At 41.5% G+C, this 25444-nt stretch overlaps 1 protein-coding gene across 1 annotated transcript in view; it reads left to right on the forward strand.

The window, feature by feature from the left end:
- The window catches only part of si:ch211-283g2.1 (sodium- and chloride-dependent GABA transporter 1), a 97824-nt gene that overhangs the window by 55385 nt on the left and 16995 nt on the right, over nt 1-25444 (forward strand). Inside the window, exons 5-10 of the mRNA XM_060847784.1 lie at nt 2802-2936; nt 12289-12392; nt 15386-15510; nt 16893-17005; nt 20252-20392; nt 25220-25319. Coding sequence (XP_060703767.1) covers nt 2802-2936; nt 12289-12392; nt 15386-15510; nt 16893-17005; nt 20252-20392; nt 25220-25319 — 718 coding nt within the window. The remainder of the gene's footprint in view (nt 1-2801; nt 2937-12288; nt 12393-15385; nt 15511-16892; nt 17006-20251; nt 20393-25219; nt 25320-25444) is intronic.

A 25444-nucleotide genomic window follows, 5' to 3' on the forward strand; every position in this document is an offset into this window, starting at 1 on the left:
ATTTATGAATTTATGGATTAGGAACAGAAAGCCATTCAGCCCCTCATATTCTCCCACTATTCAAAAACAGCCATGCCTGATCTGACTGTAACCTCAAATCCACAATCCTACCCACCCTGGATGATCTTTCAGCCCTTGATTAACAAGAATCTATTTAAATGTGACTTTAAAATATTCAAGGTATCTCCTTTGAACACCTTTTCGAAAGAAAGCTTCAAAGTAGTGGCTCAGTGGTTAGCATTACTATCTCACAGCTCTGGGGACCCAGGTTTGAATCCAGCCTTGGGTAACCGTCTTTGTGGAATTTGTACATTCTCCTCGTGTCTACTTGGGTTTCCTTAAGGTACACTGATTTCCTCCCAGTCCAAAGATGTGCAGGTTAGGTGGATTGGTCATGCTAAATTATCCAGGGATATTCAGGCTTGCTGGATTCGCCTTGGGAAATGGAGGGGGTTTGGTCTGGGTGAGATGTTTGTCAGTGTAGGCTCAATGGGCCAAATGGCCTGCTTCCACACTATAGGGATTCTGTGACTAATAATCCTTCGGGAATTTAAAACAAATCACTTAAGCTTTGTTTTAAGAGAGCAATCCCTTATTTTTAAAGTGACCCATGCTCTAGATTTTCCTAGAAGAGCAAATACCCTCTCCATATCTATTCTGTCAAGATCCTTCAGGAACTTATATGCTTCCACCATTAATGAAAGGGAACAGAAAAACAGTCAGGAATTGTGCTTTAGGCACTGGGAGTAAAGGTAAAACTAAAAGATGTAAAGAAATAAAATGTAGAAAGAGATTTTAAAAGTGTGAGTAAACAGTGGAGCAGAAGGGCAATTAGAGTGCAAATCCCCAAATAACTATTCTTTATATAAATGCATGATGATGTATGATGATTCAATTGAATGAACTGCAGGCAAATTCAACTGGGACTTTATGATGAGGCAGCCATTACAGAGACATAGCTGCAAGGTATGGACTGGGAAGTAAATATGACAGATTATAAGGCAAGGTAGGTAAATAAGAACAAAAATAAGTAATCTAAATAATTAAGGTTGAAATCACTTCAATGGAAGACAAAATAAAATGAAGGACAAGCAGAAAATGGATGGATAGTATCAAGAAATAGAAAAATCTTTAATATTGTATGTAGTTCCTGTGATCAGAACTGTTAAAAGTTAGGGTGTATATTTGGAGAGATTTCACAAGCGTGTAGTAAAGGCAGAATGATTTAAATGTGGGCAAATTGAGTTAACTTTCATGTAGATTGGAAGAAGCAGACTAGCAGATAACAAAATTCTTGAATGTATTTGGAATAATTTTCTGCAATGATCTGTCTCAGAATAAATCATTGGATTGGTCATATTAGATTTATTAATAAGTAATGTGTTTGATTTCTGGATTCAGTTCATAGCCTAACATGCAGGAACATTCATCTAATAGTGATCACATTAAAGTACCTTCAGAAGGAAATCATGGATAGTTTGGATTTAGGATTATCAGATCAACCATGATCTCATTGAATGGCTGAGTAGATCGATAGGCCAATTTTGGCTACTACGTGTTATGATCTTACATTTCTCAAATACACAAGATTCTTGAGTGATTCTTCAAAGGTTTGAAGAAAACAAAGGGAACAGATGGATTTGATAGCAAGAAACTACTTAGATTGCTCTGAACATATAACAGGAGTCGTAGCCTAAGAAATAGAGCCAGATCTTTCAGAAGTGAAATTAGGAATCCTTTGTTTCTATCCATCTATTTTAAACATGCCAACCTTTTCGGTTAAATAACCCCCTAACCCCTTCATTTACAAGATATAACCAGATTTATTTAATCTCTTGTTATAACTAAATTTCTTTTTCCTAAGTGCCATCCTAATTAATTATCAATGCGTTTTTTTCAAGGTTAGTATACACTTCCTTTATTGCAAATCAGAATACCAGACTAACATGAAGCCTCACCAGTGTTCCATACAATTTCAGTCAGATTTCCTTGCTTCTATATTTAATAATCTTTTGATGAAATCCAGTATTCCATTTAATTCCTTCCTGCATTTTTCAACCAGTATAATGTACTAGCTTTCCATGATTCACATTCCTGAAACTCAGAATCCCTCAGCTTACCTACCCCACATGCACAATGCTTTACAGTTTAGAATTTTCTCAACAACCATTTTTATTTCAGATTTTATTACAATGAACTGCATTTTTCATGGCTCCATCAACCGCTTGTCCTACCATGACATTTTCCAATTTTCAATTCTCTGCTTCCTAGTTTATTTTAGCTTCCAGAAAAGTATTATGCATAAACTTGAAGATACTGACTCCCATACTCAAATTCAGGTCCTTTACTCATAGAGCAAAAAGCATGGGATCCCAGCATTGCAACTTCAGAGATACAATGTAAGGTTGTCCCCATTAATTGTCCCAGCATTTTGCTTCTGATTTCCCAACTTTGTTTTCACACAAATCTTAAGGTAACTTCTAATTCCATTAGTGTAATAACTTTCACTGAGTTGCATCAAATTTCTCCTCACAAGCCATTCGTAGTTATACAGCAAGATTGGTCTTCCTCATGGCACCCTTTTTAAGATCTTCCCTCATGACCTACAATTTTTTTCACATCCTTCCTGAAGACATTATGATATTTATGATATTGCATTCAACCAGCTAGTGGAGGGACCCAAGTTTAGTAGGATACCAAACAAAATGTTTCAGAATATTAATGGTTAAATATATCCGACAGGTAATCTTCAAACTTTATCCAAATAGTTAATCATTTTTTCTTGGCATTTTCTTAACCAGGTTGTATACTTCACTGCACTCTTCCCTTATGTAGTGTTGCTTGCAATCCTCATTAACAATGTGCAACTTCCAGGAGCTGTAATCGGAATCAATTACTTTGCCAATCCAAAGTGGGAGAAATTGAAGGAAGTCCAGGTAAGCATTATCAGGTTTATGAAGACATTTTCAAGTTGGAAACCTTGAAATTTGGAAAGTTATGAGTTTACATGTTATTTTTATTTCAGAAGTCCTGATAATGTTTATCAAACACAAAGCTTAAGCTTCTGCTTTTTGAAAACAAATTGAATTCCAGAAACTACTTACAAAACTGGCCACCTTAAACTGTCTCAATGTAATTGCTTCCCTGACCAGAATTGTAAAGTAGAGAGTGTGGTGCTGGAAAGACACAGCAGGTCAGGCAGCATCCGAGGAGCAGGAGAATCAACATTTTGGGCAAGAGCCCTTCATCAGGAATGGGGCTGGTGAGCTGAGGGAATGGGCAGACTTGTCCATCTTCCTTCCCGCCTATCTGCTGCACCCTCCTCACTGATCTATCACCATTACTCCCATCTTCATCTACCTATTGCACTCTCAGCTTTCTCCCCCTCAGTCCCAACCCTGCGCCCCCCTCACCCCCCCTTCTTTTTTTAATCTCTCCACCTCCTTGGCTCACAGGTCCTTTTCTTGATGAAGGATTCTTGCCCAAAACATCGATTCTCCTGTTCCTCGAATGCTGCCTGACCCGCTGTATTTTTCCAGCACTCACTCTTCACTCTGATCTCCAACATCTGCGGTCCTCACTTTCTCCTAGAATTATAAAGTAGCTTGTTTTAGACAGCAAAGTTCCTGACACTCAGAGAAAACCATCATGCTATTTAAGACAGATCCAATTTGAACCTCTGAGAATCCCACCCTGCCACAAGTTAGACAAATACTCTGTCCTTGAAAGACCCAGCCTCCACAATGCCAGAAAATTGAGGCACTTGTTGACAGACCAAGTCTTAGGGACAACAAACTTACATTGAACACTGCTGGTATTTAACCAGAGAAAGCAGTGCAGTTTACAGGCAAATGTCCTACTTCTTATCAAGTTAACATACCTTACTCTTTAGGATATAGGAATACAGATTAATCTGAAGCTGTGTGGAAGGGATCCCACCAATGTGGTAACTGGTCTTGTACTTCCATTCTCAGTTTAGCTGATCTATCCCCAGTAATACTTCAGAGGAACGTGAACCTGACTACCATAGATAATAGTTTGGTGTATCTACCATCATTGGCTGTAATATTATAGTAATGGGGCAGATTAGCACAGTTGGCAGGCCATCTGATTTGTGCTACAGAATAACACCAACAGTATAGGTTCACTGCACTGGCTGATGTTGCCATGAAAGTCCCATCTTCTCAACCCTCACCCATTACCTGAGATGCTGTGACCCTCAGGTTAAACTGACCATCATTCATCTCTCCCTGTAATTAGAGAGCAGTCATATGGTCCTGAAGGACTTTGGGAACTTTACCTTTACTCTTAAACCCTAGCAAGTACAAGCCTAGTCTGTTCAAAGTTTCTACATAGGACAACCTGCCCACAGGGGTCAGTGAGCTCAGTTGACTAGTTTGTACCACAGGATAATGCCAACAGCATGACTTCAATTCCCACAACTGGCAGAGATTACCATGAAGGACTCTCCTTCTCAACATCTCCTCTTCTCTAAGGTGTGATGACCCTCAGGTTAAACCAGCACCAGTCATCTCTCCCTAATGAGAGAGCAGGACAGTGAAAACTCTTTGTTAACATACTATATATGGACTATTGTGTTGAGTCATGTCTGAGTTTGCCTTGTCACATGTGACATCCAAAAGACATATTGATCCAATTAACCTCAGACAGAAAGTCTAATCTGAATAAACACAATACCTTTTGAGGATGCCAACAATAATGAGCTAATTGCATTATTTCAACATCTTCTGTGTTGTGGAAGATCTGTTGAGGAAAATAAAATGGACATGAAACTTTAGATAGATCTCCATTTCCAAACAACAGAGATGATATTCCTGTTATACACGACTGAAATAAAAGTTAAAAATCACACAATACCAGGTTATAGTCCAACAGGTTTAATTGGAAGCACAATAGCTTTCGGAGCGTTGCTCCTTCATCAGGTGATAGGTGGAGGGCTCAATCCTAACACACAGAATTTATAACACAAATTTACAGTGTGATGTAACTGAAATTATACATTGAAAAATTGATCGTCTGTTAAGTCTTTCATCTGTTTGAATACCATGATAGTTTCACTTCTTTCATGTGTAAATCACAAAACCTTTTTTTAAAAAAGTTGCATTCTCAGATAAGCTGTTAACAAGGGTGGTAGCTAGACAATATGTTGAAGGTATTATCCCCCTGTGTTCTCTGTCTATGCCATGATGTTTAGATTGATTCTGATCTAAAAAGTGAGATAATGGAGTTTTACATGAATTCATGCAGTTTTTGAGCTCAAAGTTCTACATGAATGCATGCAGTTTTTGAGCAAAGTACAATGTAACTCTGCAAGTACAAATTCAGCCCACAAAATATATGTGTGCATGTGGGTCTTTGTCTGTGTGTGTCTGCTTGTCTGTGTTGGGGGTTGTGAGTGTGAGAATGTGTGTGTGTGTGTGTGTGTGTGTGTGTAGTGAGTGCAGAGTGTCTTAAGTTTGGGAGGGGGTGCATGTGTGAGTGTGGGAGTTGTTTGTCTGTAAGGCTGTGTGTGTCTGTGTGCGTGTCTGTGTAAGTATGTCCATGTGTATGTGTGTATAGGAGTGCCTGTGTGTGTGTGAGAGAGTGTGTGTTTGTAGGAGTATCTGTGAGTGTGAATAGTGCAATGGTGGTCACCTGTAATGTGATATGAACCCAAGATCCCAGTTGAGCCTCTCCCTATGGGTACCGAACTTAGCTATTAGCCTCTGCTCGGCCACTTTTAACTGCTGCCTGTCCCGAAGTACACCTTGGAGGATGGTCACCCGAAGGTCTGAGGTCGAATGTCCTGGACCACTGAAGTATTCTCCAACTGGGAGGGAACTCTCCTGTCTGTTGATTGTTGTGTAGTGCTCATTCATCCGTTGTCGTAGCCCTTGCTCAGTTTCCCCAATGTACCATGCCTCAGGACATCCATGACTGTAACGTATAAGGTAGACAACACTGACTGAGTCACATGAGTACCTGCCATGTACAAGGTGGGAGGTGTCCCCACGTGTAATGGTGGAATCCATGACCACACTCTGACATGTCTTATAGCGCCTACTGTGACAGTGTTATATGGAGTTGTCCTGAGAGCCGGGCAGCTTGCTACGAACAACGATCTGTTTGAGGTGTGGCGGTTGTTTAAAGGCTAACAGTGGAGGTGTGGGGAAGGTCTTGGTAAGGTGCTCATCCTCATTGATAATGTGTTGCAGGTCACGAAGAACATGGCATAGTTTTTCAGCTCCTGGGAAATACTGAACAACGAAGGATATCCTGTCAGTTGCAGCACGTGTCTGTCTCCTGAGGAGGTCATTATGGTTCCTTGCTGTGGCACGTCAGAACTGGCGGTTGAAGAATTGGGCATCATACCTCGTTCTTGTGAGGGCATCTCTGAGTACTTCCAGGTGTCCGTCATGTTCCTCCTCATCTGAGCAGACTCAGATGCCCAACTCTTCGACCACCAGCTCCGATGTGCCACAGCAAGGAACCGTAATGACCTCCTCAGGAGACAGACACATGCTGCAACCGACAAGGTACCCTTCGTTGTTCAGTATTTCCCAGGAGCTGAAAAACTACGCCATGTTCTTGGTGACCTGCAACACATTATCGGTGAGGATGAGCACCTCACCAAGACCTTCCCCACATCTCCACTGCTTGCCTTTAAACAAATGCCACACTCAAACAGATCATTGTTCATAGCAAGCTGCCCGGCTCTCAGGACAATTCCATACAACCCATTCACAGTAGGCGCTACTAGATGTGTCAGAGTGTGGACATAGATACCACCATTATGCATGGGGACATCTCCCACCTTGTACATGGCAGGTACTCATGTGATTCAGCCAACTTTGTCTATCTTATACGTTGCAGGCAAGGATGCCCGGAGGCATGGTACATTGGGGAAACCGAGAAAAGGCTATGACATCGGATGAATGGGCACTGCACAACAATCAACAGACAAAAATGTTCCCTCCCAATTGGAGGTGACCATCCTCTAAGGCGGACTTCGGGACAGGCAGCAGTGAAAAGTGGCTGAGCAGAGGCTGATAACTAAGTTCTGTACCCATAGGGAGGGCCTCAACCGGGACCTTGGGTTCATGTCACATTACAGGTGACCACCATTGCAGTATTCACACTCACAGATACTCCTACACACACACACACACACACACACACACACACACACAGACACCCACACACACCCTTACAGACACACACACTCTGACACCCACACATGCACCCCCTCACAGACTTAAGACAGACTATACTCATCTATACTCACTACACATACACACACACACTTTTTCACACTCACAACCCCCAACCCAGACAGACACACTCACAGAAAGACAAAGACCCACATGCACACACATATTTTGTGGGGTGAATTTGTACTTGCAGAGTTATATTGTACTTTGCTCAAAAACTGCACGCATTCATGTAAAACTCCGTTATTTCACTTTTTAGATTAGAATCAATCTAAACATCATGGCATAGACAGAGAACACAGGGGGCTAACACCTTCAACATATTGTCTAGCTATCACCATTGTTAACAGCTAACCCGAGAATGCAACTTTTTTAAAAAAGCTTTTGTGATTCACACATGAAAGAAGTGAAACTATCATGGTATTCAAACATTTGAAAGACTTATCAGACAATCAATTCCTTCCTTAGAGACCGCAATTTCCCTTCCCACGTGGTTAAAGATGCCCTTCAACGCATCTCGTCCACATTCCACTCCTCCGCCCTCAAACCCCACCCCTCCAACCGTAACAAGTACAGAACCACCCCCTGGTGCTCACCTTTCGGCCTACCAACCTTCGCATAAACCAAATCATCCGATGACATTTCCGCCACCTCCAAACAGACCCCACCACCGGGATATATTTCCCTCACCCATTTCCGCCTTCCGCAAAGACTGTTCCCTCCATGACTACCTGGTCAGGTCCACGCCCCCCCTCCAACCCACCCTCCCATCCTGGCACCTTCCCCTGCCACCGCAGGAATTGCAATACCTGCACCCACACCTCCTCCTTCGCCTCCATTCGAGGCCCCAAAGGAGCCTTCCACATCCATCAAAGTTTCAACTGCACATCCACCAAGATCAGTTATTGTATCTGTTGCACCCGATGAGGTCTCCTGTACTTTGGGGAGACTGGACGCCTCCTAGCAGAGTGCTTTAGGGAATATCTCCAGGACGCCCACACCAATCAACCCCACCACCATGTGGCCCAACATTTCAACTCCCCCACCCACTCTGTCGAGGACATGCAGATCCTGGGCCTCCTCCACTGCCACTCCCTCACCACCAGACGCCTGGAGGAAGAACACCTCACCTTCCGCCTTGGAACACTTCAACTCCAGGACATCAATGTGATTTCATCAGTTTCCTCATTTCTCCTTCCCCCACCTCACCCCAGCTCCAGCCTTCCAGTTCAGCAATGCCCTCATGACCTGTCCTACGTACTATCTTTCTTTCCACCTATCCACCCCACCTTCCTCTCTGACCTATTACCTTCATCCCCACCACCATCCACTCATTGTACTCTTTGCTACCTTCCCCCACCCTCCTCTCTGACCTATCACCTCCATCCCCACCCCCATTCACCTATTGTACAATAGGTATGCTACTTTCTCACCACCCCCAACCCCCCCCCCCCCCCCCCCCCACCCCTCCTCTTATTTATCTCTCCACTCTGCAGACCCCCTGCTTCTATTCCTGATGAAGGGCTTTTGCCCGAAACATTGATTTTCCTGCTCCTCGGATGCTGCCTGCCCTGCTGTGCTTTTCCAGCACCACTCTAATCTAGACTCTGGTTTCCAGCATCAGCAGCCCTTGTTTTTACCACAATGCCACTGAGGAGGCAATTACAGGATTTTGACTTAGTGACAGTGAAGGAACAATGATATATTTCCAAGTCAGGATGGTGAGTGGATTGGGAAGGAACTTGCAGCTGCTGGTGTGACCATGTACCTGCTGCATTTGTCCTTAAATGGAAGTGGTCATGGATTTTGAAGGTGTTGACTAAGGATTTTGGAGCTCCATATGCGCTTCCACCTTAGCAGCTTGGAATGATGATCCATTTATACATATTAAAGCATTTTTCCCCGTTATGGATAATAATGATGTAAGATTCTTTTAGTTATGCTGAGGGCTGAATAATGATTTAAGGCTCAGTTATCTCCTGCATGATGAAAATGTTCAAAATGTTTTTTAAATTAAAACAAATCTCTGTAGTTGACTCTGATTATTGTGATATAATTACATAACCATGTTACAGATCACATTAGCACACAGATCTCCATTTGAAAGTGTCTTGACTAACATCTCTATAGCCAACAAAGTTCCTACTGGAGGTTCATTTCACTTGCTGTTAAGCATCCAATACCAAATAAAGGTCATCTGCCAAATCACAGGATGTTAAAATTATTTAGTGTTTAATTATAGAAAGATGAGAGCAGTTTTCTCCAACTCAAAAATCCATCTTAACATCAACTCGTTCATGTTCTTATATCCAATTCTGTCAAAGTATGTGATTTATTTTGTTTTCCTCGTAACTTAGTCAAGTTACACTTCATTCCCATTACACATACTGTTCTACCCATTCATTTAGTCAGAATGCGGCCATTTTGTTTTGTTGAGCAGTTGCACTGATGCTGTAACAGCCCTAAATAAGAGCTTCTAAACTATATTTGCAATTATTTCTTTTTGTCAGACTGGCTTATGTCTTGCCAACACACTTGCAAAACAGGTCAGTCCTGCTGATTTCATTATTAAGCTCCCATAGCACAAACTGGAAGTTAAAAGTGAAGCCAGAAATGGTTCAGCCATTCTTGCTGCTTCTCCTTTGGTCCTGATTTCCCTGTTCCCCACACCACCCTGCTTTCTGCCCCCCTTATCACTCTCCACATCATCCCATTTAGCACCCTATTCTCCACCCTGTTTTCCACTCCATCACCACCCCACTCACACACTTGCCCCTTCACTGACTGTCTCATTTTGCACTCTCCTCACTTCTAGCTCATCCTATATTGGACACCCCATTTACTTTGACTGCTATATCAGTGATTTAATCATTTTATATCTTTCAAACCTCCATCATGTGAAGCATGCACATTCTCAAATGGCCATTGTGGTGTGATGTTCCCCTCCAGCAGGGTATTTGTACTTGTTGCAGCATTCCTCTATTACCTCCCATAACACAGGAACTAGATGTAGGTAATGTGATACTGAATGATATAACATTTGTATATTACAATTACATATTTATATTTATATTGCAATCACAGGCACTTCAGTAGCTGGGCTGATATCAAGCTATGTGGTTACAAATAGTAGCACACTTTTATCCGAGTGTCATGCTTCTTGTGCTCTCAATTAAGATGGATTCTGAGACCTTTGTGGGCTCAGTCCTAAGCTATGATACACTAATGATAACATTAGCATCTCTCTTCACTGTGAACTTCACACTAACCATGAAGTATTGCTTGATCATCTAAAGTTCCTTACACCAAGCTTCTGAGTCATTATAAAGCTGTAAGAGCCTGAAAGGGTTAATGCTGATCAGTGCGTTAAGCATCACTCAATACGATGACATCACACGTTGAATAGCTTTGAACATCAAAGGAGTAAGACCTAGCAATGAAGCCAATCTCACAGTTTGAGTAACAATGACTGTCATGCCAATGTAACTTGTTTTTGTTATTTTGCAAAACAAGCTACATCTTGTTTAAGACAAAAATCTCTTCTCATTAGACAACCAAGTGGTTATCCTTTGCCACAATAGACTAAGGGGGCTGTATAGATCCCTCCTAGGAAAGATGAGGATAGCAACAAATCCGCTGGATGGATCTTACACCAGCTATGAGCTATGGTGAAATTCCACCAAACTACAGTAACTAGTAGGAGGCCAGCTAATCCCAGCATTTGCATACCCATCCTCTCAATGCCCTAAGATTGCTGCTTCTGGGAGCTTTCCAGCTCAACATTCATCCATCCCTTATAAGTCAACCAAAGCCAAGGGAGAGGAGATTTTCCTCAGCTACAGTCCTGACCCGGTCCTGAGTCTAAAACAGGAGCTGGGTGTGTCAGCAATCAGTTCATCAACAGGATAACAGCAAACTGGCCTCCAAAAGACTGGAGCCAGGCAAGATACATCAAAAGAATTTAAAAAGCTTTAAACTTCACAGCTCACTCCATTGAGACTGTATTTTCTGCACAACTGGGACTACCACCTGGGTCTCACACAATACAGAGTATATAAAAGGGCAGAGAAAAGGTCCTGTAATTCCACAGGTTTGTCGATCAAGTTGTTTTATTCTGCTGTTCATGAACTTCCTGTAGCAATAGGACACATAGTGCACACGCTGCTAAAAGATAAATTTAGTTAAGAAAAGGTCTTAAAGGATGTGGGAAAAAGGCAGGTACATGGAGCTAAGCCACAGACCAGCCATGATCTCATTGAATAGTGAAATAGGCTCAAGGGACTGAATGGCTTCCTCCTGTCCCTATGTAAGTGTTTCTCAACAAAACTCTGCATCAACAATTCCTTCCCTCTATATTCTAGTTGGTTACTGTGCACTGAAGATCCCACAATGATACATTATATGATTTCAGCTTCCATGTAAGGTTTAAAAATCTTTATTCATTTTTGTACCATTCAATTTACTTCTCCAATGATTTATTACTACATTTACAGTATAGTGAGGAATAACCCAATTTAAAATTTTGAAGCAATGTATTCCAGTGTATGAATTTGGGGTAAAGAAAATTTTGCCCTGAACTTGATGTTTATTGTTAAGCCATAATTCTTAATCTGAAATTCTGTTTTTGTGGGCGTTGAGTTATGGAGAGGTTCAAGGTCAAATAACCAACTCAGACTCTTAGCCCAGCTCCAGCACAAAGAATATCTATTTAGGCTGGGTGTGGGAGTTCAAACAGTACTTTTAGAATGACCTCCCAGCTTCTGTGTGTTGAAGACAAAGGAGGAAAACATGGAAGAGGCAGGGATGGTGATAGGTAGGGAGAATCTTGATTTTTTTTTATATTATTGGTAAGTTTTAAAGTGGGTCGTAGAGTCAGACAGATGCACAGCACGGAAACATTTTGGGTTTGCAGCTGATTCAAAGTAAGTACAAGCAATCCATAATCATTGTATGGCCACAATCAGGGCATAAAACGTCCATCCCTATTACCTCACCAAAACGCTGCACTGCTACTGATACTCTTCATATTGCCGCTATTGCTATTTGCTCAAGTTGACTGTCTTTGTTTTGTTCTCAGGTATGGGTTTATGCTGCTGTCCAGGTCTTCAATTCCATTGGCATTGGCTTTGGCTCATTAATTTCCATGTCAAGTTACAACAAGTTTGACAACAATATTCTCAGGTATTTTTGCCTTGAAATTTAATTAAATGTTAATATAGCTTGCCCAGTGTAGCTAATCTAGATTGCTGCATCGGCTAACTTTCCTGTTATTAATATAAATGTGTTTTATCAATGGTGGACTGGTGGTTGCAGTGGTGGGAGACAAGGAGCTGAATATCCATGGGGATTCTGTCCCTTGTTGGCTAAAATATGCAGAGCAGCCATAGAAATAGCATTTAAAAAACACCAATGATTACCAATTAGAATGAAAATGAGGTGGGTTCTACAAATAGTGTAATCTATCCCACAAGATTGCAATCTAGGTCATGAAGGTGAAATTTTACTCTGGAGTACATCTTCAGAAAACCTTTAACACATGCAGTTGCAATGGAGGGGAGGCAATGGCCTAGGGGTATTATTGCTACACTATTAATCTACACACCCCAGGTAATTTCTGACATCCTGGGTATGATTCCTGCTTAATCAGATGATGGAATTTTAATTCAATAAAAATCGGCAATTACAGAGTCTAATGATGACCATGAAACACTTGTCATTGTCAATTAAAATCCATCTGATTAACTCGTGTATTTTCGGGAATGAAACTGATATCCTTACCTGGTTTGGCTGACATGTGACTCTAGACCCACAGGGATGTGGTTGACTCTTAACAATGAGGGATGGGCAATAAATGATGGTCTAGCCAGAGGTGTCCACATCCTGTAAATGAATAAAAGAAAATTGCTGTTGTACAACTTAAACCTTTGGGTAAAATGTGGAAAAGTGTCAGGAGTTTGTTGACACTTTTCAATGGAGTAAAGTCAGGCTGCACAGAGGTATTCAGACTAATGCCCCAAGGTGAAACAGGCATCCCAACCATCGATGGTCTGCATTCTCATTTTCAGAACAGTACTGCATATAATTCTGGCCATTATGGTCTTCAGGAATTATCGAAGTCCCAGAAACAGACCAGTGGATTTTAACAGAGGGTGTATTAGTAAACGCAGTTATAAGGAAACTCTGGCTTTAGAAAGCAGTAAATTGTAGAGCTTATAAATCAATCAGGCATAATTCCTCTGACTTACAGGATAGTTTTAACAGTTTCCAATGCCATATTATTTTTACAAAATGAGAAAGCTCTGGTATTAGTCCTTTAATTGTTTATCAATTAATCTTACTCCAGTCTCACCTTGTCCAGACTCAAAAGATCCAATATAAAGCTCCAAACTTTTGTCATGATTCTGATAAGCATCTAAGTCCCACTATTCCACAAGTCGTCACCATTTTGAAGGGTGACCAATTTAATCATTGGAATGGTTATTTTGCCTGCCTGTAGCCATGATCTAAGATAGAAGGTTTCATTAATGAACAAAACTTATTTATTATAACAAACTTATCCTCTAACATTTAGAAAAATGGATTATTAATTACAAACAAGAAAATTAATATATACCCCCTTTAAATCCAAACATACACACATTCAAAAAGGACTGCTGAGACAGTCAGGACATAGTTTGGGTGGAAATATGGACAGAAAGGGACAATGACTGTGGATCAAACCACAAGGGGAAGTCAGGGCTTAAAATGGGTGGCTACTTTTCCTTTGGCAATACATGATGAGCTGAATGGCCTTTTTCTGTGCAGTAACTTCTCTATGATTCTATGGTTATTGTTCTAATTGTAGTGCTGTGCATGGTCATGGTCTCCATATTTGTCTTAGAGGTGGAGCAGTGGAGGTTCATTAAGTTGATTCCTGTGAAGAGCGGACTTTTCTATATTGACAGGATGAGTGAAAAAGGGCAATACAGTCTGGAGTTTGGATTAAGACAGGCTTTGATTGAAGCATATAAGAATCTGAAGAGACTTGGCTCCGAGACTGTGGAATTCAGAACACTAAGTCATAGTCTTACAATAAAGGCTTGATAATTTAGGAGTGAGGTGAGGAGAAATGTCCTCACTCAGAGGGCTGTGAATCTTTGGAATTCTCCACCCCAAAAATTTCAAGTTTTCCACTGTTGATCATGATCAAGGTCGAGATGGACAGATTTTTGGTCTTATTATTTTCCCAATTATTTCATAATCTTAAATAAAATCACAAAGATAATCAAAGATGAAGAAGACCTTTTGTTTGTTCTTTTATAGAAAGTTTCAATATGTCCCATTACATTGTCCAACTGCTTTCTATTTACTTGCAGAGGTGTCTTCTAAACTATCTTATCACGATCTCTATTCTTCATAATTGGTCCTGAATGTGCCATTTTCTAGTTTTCTATCCTGTCTCCTTGTCCTTCAGTCATGTTTTTGCTTGCACAGTACCCCAAATTCATCTTTTTTTAATTCTTTTTGATGTCTTTCACATATCTTTGAGTTGATTTGATTTATTATTGCCACATGTACCAAAGTACAGTGAGAAGTATTGTTTTGCATGCTAACTAGATAGATCAGACCTTACATAAGTACATCAGGGTAGTAGAACAGAATACAGGGTAGTAGTGTTATAACTGCAGAGAAAGATCAATTTTAATTTATGAAAAGTCCATTCAATGGTCTGGTAACAGCGGGGAAGAAGTTGTTCTGTAATCTGTTGGGCTACATATTTTCAAACCTTTGTAACTTGCTGATCTCTATACGAATAATGGAGTAGTGAGACTTATGTTCCAGTACACTTTTCCCAACAGAATCGTGACAGTCTCCTATTTTAATCTAATTCCACGCTAGAAAGCCACTGATGATTCGTTGTGGCTGAGTGTGCTTAACAGAATAGATTTGTATTGAACATTTTTTGAATCATTGAACTGAATATGTATTTGTGAGCCCTGTGCACTCTCCTCACGATAGATGTTCCCTGGGCATTGGGTTAGGAAAATCATTAAATAGAACTTAATCAAAGAGTTAATTATTATGAATTGGAAGCTCATCTGTTTATAAATCATCTCAGCACTTGAATAATTTGTAAACAAGTTACTCACAGCTGTACATTAATATTTGGCAATTATGTTTTAATTTCCTCACAGAGATTCGTTGGCCATCTCATTAACTAATGCAGCCACAAGTGTCTTTTCTGGATTTGTCATTTTCTCTGCATTTGGCTACATGTCCCATATGATTAACGTCCCTATCGATGATATTGCTGTGGATGGTAAGTGAGTGCATTGGTGCAAAAAGGTGCTGCAATGATTAAGAATCGGGACTGCATTTTTGGGTAATCTCAAGACCTGAGGTGGACAGATCCCAAAAAAAATCATAATGTCCGACGTGTCAAATTCCCAACCCTGTTCCTGATGCTGGCCATTTTTCAAAAATGAGTTCAGGACAAGTCAAGGTGCCTGACCCCATGTGGTGGTTGGCCAATTAGACTCATCAAGAAAAAAACATGGAAGTTGCTAGAAAAGCTCAACAGGTTTGGCAGCATCCATGAAGAGAAATCAGAGTTAACATTTCAGGTTTTATGACCCTTCCTCAGAACTCATTAAGAGCCTTGTCAAACTTGCAGGGTTCTCCAGTTGACTCCTCCTTTCCAGACATCACAAGGAGCAACTTAGATACCTGGAGGTATACCTTCAACAGCAGGTTGGAGAGCTCTCCATGCTCATTCTCACCACTGTGGTGGGCTGGGTGCCCTCTCTCGGTTTTTCTTCAAACTGAAACTTATAAAAATATTGATGAGCGTGTATCTTATTGATGGGGCCTCTCAATTGTACCCTTAGATTCTATGGCTGCTGCTCTGAATCTGGAGAGCCAGCTTTGAGAATTAGCCTCCTGCCCTTCATTGTATCGTGTAACCATCTCCATGACGATAGGCTCGAAATCAGAATGAGTCTCTGTTTAACACCTGGGTGTGGTCAGGACCGGGTGAAAACAATCCCCCACTCGTGTCTCTCACCTCACGAGTGAAACTGTAGGCCCTGAATTTTTGTGACGTACTTCAACCTGATTGCAGGACGACACTTACATCAAGTAAATGGGATTCCATCTCCAAATGTTCAGCTACTAAGCTTGTAGCGTTAAGGAATGCTGTACAGATTCAGCGCTAAGAGCAGAATATTGGAGGATAGACAGCATTAAAAACAATGCTGTCGGCCTTTCTGACAAAATGCTCAGACCCTTCAAAGATCTTGGGTTTGAATTGAATTGGTTGTCATTAGGTAATGAGTTGATCTTGAGAGAAGCAACAGGAGAAATTCAATACAGTTGGCCTTTATGTACCTGAACAAGTTTTAGGACTCCTGTCATTGATTCAGAAACCTTTGTACTTATCCGGATTGTGCATAAAGAGGGGAATGGACCTCCCGGAAAAATCTCTCCCCTGTCAAGTGACTTGGCAGCTGGTCCACCTATGATAAATAGCTATTGAAAAGTCTTGAGAAGAAACCAGAGACTTCAATAAAAAAGGAAGAAAGAGCAAAATAAAAATTACAATTATCACATATTTTTGAGGCAAACCATTTATTTCTTTATACTGCTGACATGTAATATTATCACTGCAGCAGGTAACTCTTAAAATTGTTCTTACCCTTGCAGGCCCAGGGTTGGTGTTTGTGGTTTACCCAGAAGCCTTTGTTACGATGCCAGTTTCTCCCCTGTGGGCGGTTCTGTTTTTTGTTATGTTACTGTTTTTGGGGCTTGATAGTGAGGTAAGAGTCATTGTAAACTTTTGGTAATGTTATATTTCAGTGATGGTTGTGGAGGGATGCTGTGTAGCAGGGAATTGAAAGTTTATATCTGTTTTATTATGCTTTTTATCCAAAGATGCAATGACCGCTTGAAAAAGAAATCTGCACTGTGAACAATTCCAAATCAGTCAAAAGTTCTGAAGAAAATACTTGTAACATTGGCATATGGATGACACCCAAAATCCCCAGCGTCATACAATTTCATGTAATTTTTAAAAATGCATCCTTACTTTAAGTATATCTAAGTACAGAGTGACGATTTACTGAAAGAACAGCTGTAATTGAGCTAAAAATGAGATTGTGTGGCTCACTTTTGATTGATGGATTGTGTTTGAAATGAGACAGCTCAGCTGGCACAAGCAGTTCACAGAATCAGCTCAAGAGCTGAGACAAATTTATTGAACCGATCATAAAGGAACAAGTAATCTAACATGATGTAATTGAATGTTTACAACAGCATATATTTCAACCAACCCCTCAAGTAACCAAAATAAAATTACAGTGTAATCACATACCAGTGATTCTAAGTCTGTCCAATCTTGCGGCCTGTGCTCACCAGGTGTCTGACAAGCAATCACTCAGACTTGAAGGTTCATGCTAGCAGATAGAAACCATCCCTCATGAGTTCAATGAGAATCCCAATACTAGAAGAAAATGTTAAAGTATTGCCAACCTCAGCCATATTCTCTTGTGCCACAACTGATGGATGCTTGACTATTTTTCAATTGAACCATTAACCCTAATAACATCTGAACCTCTGAATCAGAAGGGTAGAGATTCAGGATCTTTTGTGGAGCATTATCTAAGGTGCCACTTCAGTGCATTAATGGAGGCACTACCACATGGATCAGACGTTAAACAAGTCCCTCACCGTTCCCACAGGTGTCTGCAAAAACAAAATTCCACTGCAACAATTGAAGAAGAGTTGGGAAGCTTGCCTCATGTCTAATGTTTATGACTGTATCAAAATCAATTATTTAGTCGTTTATTTTATTGCTAACAATGAGATCTTGCTGCACACAAATAATCTGCTCTATTACAACGATTAAATTTTAAAAGTACTTCCTCAAAAGTAAAGCAAATTCTAAAGATTCTAAAGTTGTGAAAGATGTGTGGGGTGGCATGGTGGCTCAGTGGTTAGCACTGCTGCCTCACAGCACCAGGGACCTGGGTTTGATTCCCGCCTTGGGTGACTGCCTATATAGAGTTTGCATGTTCTCCTGCGTTTGTGTGAGTTTCATCCCACAATCCAAAGATGTGCAGACCATATGAGTTGCCCATGGTAAATTGCCCATAGTATCAGTTGCATTAGTCAGGGGTAACTGTAGGGGAATGGGTCTGGGCGGGTTACTCTTTGGAGGGTTGGTGTGGACCTGTTGGGCTAAAGGGCCTGTTTCCACACAGTAGGGAATCTAATAAGTTCATTAGTTCTAGGAATCAATTTAAATTTTTAAAAATGATTGATCAACACATCATGATGTTTCAAGAATATTAATCCATTTCTTTTGAGATTTTCAAATTGTCTCCTCATTAGATTCCTGCCTCCCCCCAGTCTCAAAGGAACTTCCAATGTGTAACTGCCTTCTTTAAGAAAATTCTAACTGGCTTTGATTTAATTCTTTTATATTTTTTAAGAGAGTCTCCTGAGTGAATTGGACTTTAAATAACAAGCTGTTCAAAATTTTTAAAATCCTCTCAAATAAAGTACCAAACCAATCTCGATCTTTTGGTCTTAAATTTATTAAATGTTCTCTTAATCTTAGAGAATAATTATTTGTGTGTTATCATATCCTCAACTACATTGTTCAGTTCACATATTGAATGACACTCTCTATACCATATCTATGATACCAGGGAGACTAAGAATCTTTGTAACATTATATGAGGATGGATTTTAATAGGCTGCTAAGTTTTCTGTGTAATCATTAAGTGTTAATGTAATAAATACTAAAAGTGCACAATTTCTGTCACATCCACCACTCAGTTTATTCGGTTTCATTTTGAGGAGAAAGTGAGGACTGCAGATGCTGGAGATCAGAGCTGAAAATGTGTTGCTGGAAAAGCGTAGCAGGTCAGGTAGCATCCAAGGAGCAAGAGAATCAACGTTTCAGGCATGAGCCCTTCCTCATTCCTGAAGAAGGGCTCATGCCCGAAACATCGATTCTCCTGCTCCTTGGATGCTGCCTGACCTGCTGCGCTTTTCCAGCAACACATTTTCAGCTCAGTTTTATTTTGAAGCTCTATCCATTCCAACTCCAAAGTCTTTCCAGTGCCCTTGCACTATCTGACTCAGATGCTACTTGTTTCTGGATTAGAGTGGTGCTGGAAAAGCACAGCAGGTCAGGCAGCATCTGAAGAGCAGGAAAATCGATGTTTCGTGCAAAAGACCTTCATCAGGAACTGATGAAGGGCTTTTGTCCAAAACATTGATTTTCCTGCTCCTCAGATGCTGCCTGACCTGCTGTGCTTTTTCAGCACCACTCTAATCCAGAATCTGGTTTCCGTCATCTGCAGTCCTTGTTTTACCCTCAGATGCTACTTGTGTCAGCCACCAATTTTTAAATCCTCCAAACTTTGAGTAAAAACACAACCGAATGCACTTTTTCTGTGTTTGCACTTAGTTATATGACTCTTGACTACCCTTGTGTTGCTAATTCAGTCCTATATATAAATTCTCAAAATTGCAGTTCTACGTCATAAACTTCTGTCAATTAAGGAGGATTATTTTACCTCAAGTTGTTTATATGTTGTGGCCTGTGATAGAAAAACACTACCTTTAAAAAAAACAGCACAGCAGGAAAGAAAATTACCAGAACTCTAATCAATAGCAGTAAACTGAAGTATCAAACCTAAACTACACAGAGTAGTGACAGTATGTTTTAATAATATACAAATACTGGAACTACACCCCATAGCTAGCTCATCGTGTAAAACAACAAAGGATAGATTGTCTTTGTTAACAGGCCCTTTATAAGAAATTGCAGGAATACTGTGTGTATTTACAACTTAAACAGTGATTCTGAATCTTTCAGTTCATGGGTATTAGGTTCTTTATTTATCCAATAATTTGACTGAGCGAGTGACATGTTCAGAATTTTATTTAAGGAACATGTACACATTACCTAAGAAGGCCCTAAGAAGATTTATTTAAACTAAATATATGAAATTTCCTCAAATTTGATATGATATTTCTCTCTTGTTTTACAGTTTGCTATGGTTGAAGTGATGGTGACAAGTCTATTGGATGCCTATCAAGATTGGCTACTGAAATATTTGAAAAGGAAAGAGTTTGTGGTTTTGGGTGTCTGTGTTGTAGCCTTTTTGTTAGGAATTCCAAATGTCACACAGGTATATCTCTCACCAAACATCAATCAAGCATAAAAGTTTCAAATTACATAACGCCTGAATATCAGCTTCAGTTGGGTAATTAAACAGAACAGTACAGCACAGGAACAGTCCCTTCAGTCCACACCATGTCTGTGCTGACTATGATGCCATTCTAAACTAGGCCTAAATGATTGTGCATGGTCCACATCCCTCTATTCCATGCTTGTTCATGTGTCTGTCTAAATGCCCCTGAAACATTGCTATCGTCTCTCCTTCTACCAATTCCCCTGATAATGTATTTCAGGCACCTACCACCCTCTGTGTTAAAAAAAATCTTTCTTCACACATCTCCTGAAACTTCTCCTCTCTTACCTTAACCCTATGCCTCTATTTCCATCCTGGGAAAAAGAAAGCAACTTTCCACCCACCATGCCTCTCATAATTTATATACTTCTATCAGGTCAGCCCTCAGCCTCCAATGCTCTAGCGAAAGCAATCCAAGTTTGTCCAAACTCTCCTTATAGCTAATACACTTGAATCCAGATAACATCCTATTAAACCTTTTTATCACCCTCTCCAAAGCCTCCACATCCTTCCTATAGTGCAGTGACGAGAACTGCACACAATGCTCAAAATGTGGCTTAACTAAAGTTTTATATAGCTGCAACATGACTTATCAACTTTTATACTCAGTATCCCAACTGATGAAGGCAAGCATGCCATATGCTTTCTTTACCACCTTATCTACTTGTGTTGTCACTTCCAGGGAGCTATGGACCTGCACTTCAAGGTCCCTTGGTATATCAATGCTCATTAGAGTCCTGTTATTTATTGTATACCTTTTTCTTGCATTTGACCTCCCAAAATGCGTCACTGCATACTTGACCCCTCCACAAATACCCTTTGTCTTCTATGACCAAGCCAATTTTGTATCATTGTGAATTCCATGTGACTTTAATGTCTGGACCAGCCTACCATGTGGGACAATGTCAAATGCTTTATTAGTGTCCATGTAGACAACATCCACTTCCCTACCCTCATCAATCATCTTTGTCACTCCAAAAACCTCGACCAAGTTTGAGAGGCAAGACCTCCTTCTCACAAAGTCACACTGATTATCTCTAATAAATGTATTATTTTCCAAATGCCGGTAAGTCTTGCCCCTCGGAATATTCCCAATAGTTTCCTGTCACTGATGAAAGGCTCACCAGCCCATAAAGTGCTAATTATCCCAGTTACCTTTCTTAAGCAAAGGAACAACAATGACAATTCTCCAGTCTTCTGAGAACTCTTCTGTGACTAAAGAAGAAACAGAGATCTCTGTCAAGGCCCCAGCAATCTCCGCCCTTCTCTCCCTCAGTGTCCTTGCCTAGATTCATCATGCCTGGATGCTTGTCTACCTTAAAGTTTTTCAAGACACCCAACACCTCTTCCATCTTAATATTGACCTGCATTCAAATATCAACATACCCCTCCCTAATTTACCATCATCCACTTCCTTCTTCCTGGTAGGAATAGATGCGAAACATTCGTTAAGTACCACACCAGCTCCGTACATATATTCTCTCCTTTGTCCTTGAGTGGACCTACCATTTCCTTCCGACCCTCTCATTCCTAATATTTGTATACAATGCCCCCTTACTCCTACTTGCCATGAATATCCCATGGCCCCTTTTCGCCCTCCTATTGCATTGTGGAAGCTCTTTTCTGCTCCCTTCATATTCCTCAAGGGCTTCATCTGAGTTTAGGTTCCTAAGACTTGCATGTGCTTACATTTTACTTTTTTGACAAGCTTTCAATGTTTCATGTCATTCCAGAGTTCTCAAATCTTTCCAATCCTTACCTTTCATCTTCATAGAAACATGCTGCACCTAAAACTCTGATCAACGGCCTTTAAAAGATTCCTACCCTCAAACATCCACCACCAACCTATATTTCTCCAGTTCCTGCCTAATACTGTTGTAATTAGCCTTTCCCCAAATTAGCATTTTCACCCAAGGACCAGTCTTAGCCTTAACCACAACTCTAGATAAAACTTACCAAATTATGATCATTGCTCCCAAAACGCTCCCCTACTGGAACTTTGATCACCTAGCCAGGCTCTTTCCCAAATACAAGGTGGCATACAGACCTTTTGCTGAGTGTGAATATCTACATATTGTTTCAAGAAAATTTCATGATATACCGAACAAATTTTGCACCATCCAAACTCCTGGCACTAAGGGAGTCCCAGTCAATGCTGGGGAAAATCAAGTGATCCCACCACAGCAACCTTTGTTATTTTGACATCCTTCCATGCCCTGCCAACATATCTGTTCCTTCATTTCCTGCTGGCTTTGGGGAGGCCAATAGCATTACACCATAAGTGATTGCACCTTCCTTCTTGCTGAGCTTTACCCATATGACCTAGCTTTGACATTTTCCTTAATCTGTGTCACAACTCTGTCACCCACTTTACATCCCTCTCTACCACGCCTGAAACATCCAAGTCCCAGAATGTTGAGCTGCCAGTCCCCCCCCCTTCTCTCAACTAAGTTTCTGTAAATGTTATAACATTACTGTTCCATTTACTAATCCAGGCTCTGAGCTCATCTGCCCTTTATGTTATACTCCTTGCATTGTAATAAATACACTTCGGATTGCCAGACCCAATGTATTCATTAACCTGGCCCTGCCTGTTCTTCCTTTTAGATTTGATTCTGTCCACTAACCTATTGCTCTGGTTCCCACTCCTCTACCACATGAGTTTAAACTCTCCCCAATGACACTAGGAAACCTCCCTGCCAGGATGTTGGTGCCCCTTCGGTTTAGGTGAAACCTGTTCTTCCTGTACCTACTCTGGAAGCGATTCCAAAAATCCAGATATCTGAAGCCCTCCCTTCTACAGCAGCTCTTTGGCCATGGTCTTCCTATTCCTTGCCTCACTGGCACATGGCACAGTGAGTAATCCCAAAATTACCACTTGAGAGATCCTTCTTTCCAACTTTCTACTTAACTCACTGAACTGCCTTTGCAGGACATCCTCTCTTTCTGCCTGTGTTGTTGGTACCAATATGGACTACAACCTCTGGCTGCTCACCCTGTCCCTTCAGAATATCCTGTGCCCACTCAAAGACACCCTTGACCTTGACCAAGAAGGCAGTACACCAACCCAGAGTCTCGCTTGTGGCCACAGAAACACCTATCTGTGCCCCTGACTATGTTGCCCCGTGTCATTGCTGCCTGCCAACCTTTTGACTTTCCCTGATGTCCAACAATGCCAGTTGTGATGGCATCAATCTAGCTGCTGCTTTCCCCTGAGCAGGCATTCCTCACCCCCAACACGGTCCAAAATGGTGTACTGTTTGAGAGGGGAATGGCTACAGGGGATTCCTGCTCTGCCTGCATATGTTTACTCATCTTCCTGGTGGTGTGACCAGCTCACTAAACGTGCTATCCATGATATTCTCAGTCTCAACAGTCCATCCACAGCTCCAGAAACCCCACGTGGCCATTCAGGAGGTGTACCTGAACACATCTCCTGCTCATATGGTCACCATGGAGACTGGACTGTCCCTGATATCTCACACATTTGTAGGATAGGCAGTCAACGGAGCTGTGATCACCTGCCATTCTGACCTTTCTCGATAAAGTCAACCTTATCAATGACAGACAATAATCCAGCGACTGATCATACAACATTACCCACTCGTCACCGAATCAGATTTCTCACTCTGACTCTATTCCTACTCAACAACAAACCCACACTCTATCTCAAGACCTGGTTTCCCAAGTGCCCAATCCTACTCCATTTTCAGTGTTGTAATACCACAACTAGAGTTCCACCCTGGATTCAGCCCCACATTCACTCTGCTCCCCCTCCCCCTCCCACCCTCACCTCCCACATTCATTCTGCTCCCCCTTTCACTCCCCCTCCCTCATCCCCCACATTCACTCTGCTCCCCTCCCCTCCGTCCGTCCCCTCCCCTCCGTCCGTCACCCCCACATTCACTCTGCTCCCCCTCCCCCTCCCTCCGTCACCCCACATTCACTCTGCTCCCCTCCCCCTCCCTCCATCACCCCCACATTCACTCTGCTCCCCCTCCTACTCCCCCTCCCTCCCTCACACCCCACATTCACTCTGCTCGCCTTCCCCTCCCTCCCTCACCCCAACATTCACTCTGCTCCCCCTCCCTCCCTTACACCCACATTCACTTTGCTCCCCTCCCCCTCCCTCCATCACCCCCACATTCACTCTGCTCCACCTCCTACTCCCACTCCCTCCCTCACCCCCCACATTCACTCTTCTCCCCTCCCCCTCCCTCCATCACCCCCCACGTTCACTCTGCTCCCCTCCCTCTCCCTCCCTCATCCCCCACGTTCACTCTGCTCTCCTCCCTCTCCCTCCGTCACCCCCACATTCACTCTGCTCCGACTTCTTCTCCCCGAGTGACACTCCTCCCACCCTCACTATGTTCACACCCATTGTCACTCTTCTCCCCCTGCCTCTGTTCATGCCTCGAGTCAGTCTTCCTCTCCCTCCGTCACCCCCAGGCTCTCTCCATTCCCCTTCTGCTCTGCTCCACGTCCAGGTTTGATCTCACAGTTTCATCATCTTCATAGCTTCATCCACAGTTGTGATGAAAAACGTTTGCAACTACACAGCGGTTTAAACTTTAAAATTAAAATAAAGTATCACCGATGCTGGAAATCTGAAATAAAAGCAGAAAGAGTTGTGAATACTTAGCAGGTCTGACTCTATCTGTGTAGAGAGAGAAAAACAGGATTAGCATTTCAAGTCTGAAGACATCTTTAAAACTTGTCAGTGCCTTTTCCTTTAACATCAGTCTGAAACTAATATCATTTCAGGGTGGAATATACGTTTTCCAGCTGCTGGACCACTATACTGCTCAAGTGTCCATTGTTTTCCTGGCTTTTTTTGAAGTTGTTGCTGTTTGCTGTCTTTTTGGTATGTCTACCGTGTTTCTTTAATTCAATACAAAGTCTTTTTCTTTAACAATGATCAGTTGTATTCCATAAATGGAGGTATGACTTAAGCTTTGAATACATTAGGTTTTGAATGTGACATTTTCC

The sequence above is a fragment of the Hemiscyllium ocellatum genome, chromosome 31, assembly GCF_020745735.1.
Source record: "Hemiscyllium ocellatum isolate sHemOce1 chromosome 31, sHemOce1.pat.X.cur, whole genome shotgun sequence".
Classification (NCBI taxonomy): domain Eukaryota; kingdom Metazoa; phylum Chordata; class Chondrichthyes; order Orectolobiformes; family Hemiscylliidae; genus Hemiscyllium; species Hemiscyllium ocellatum.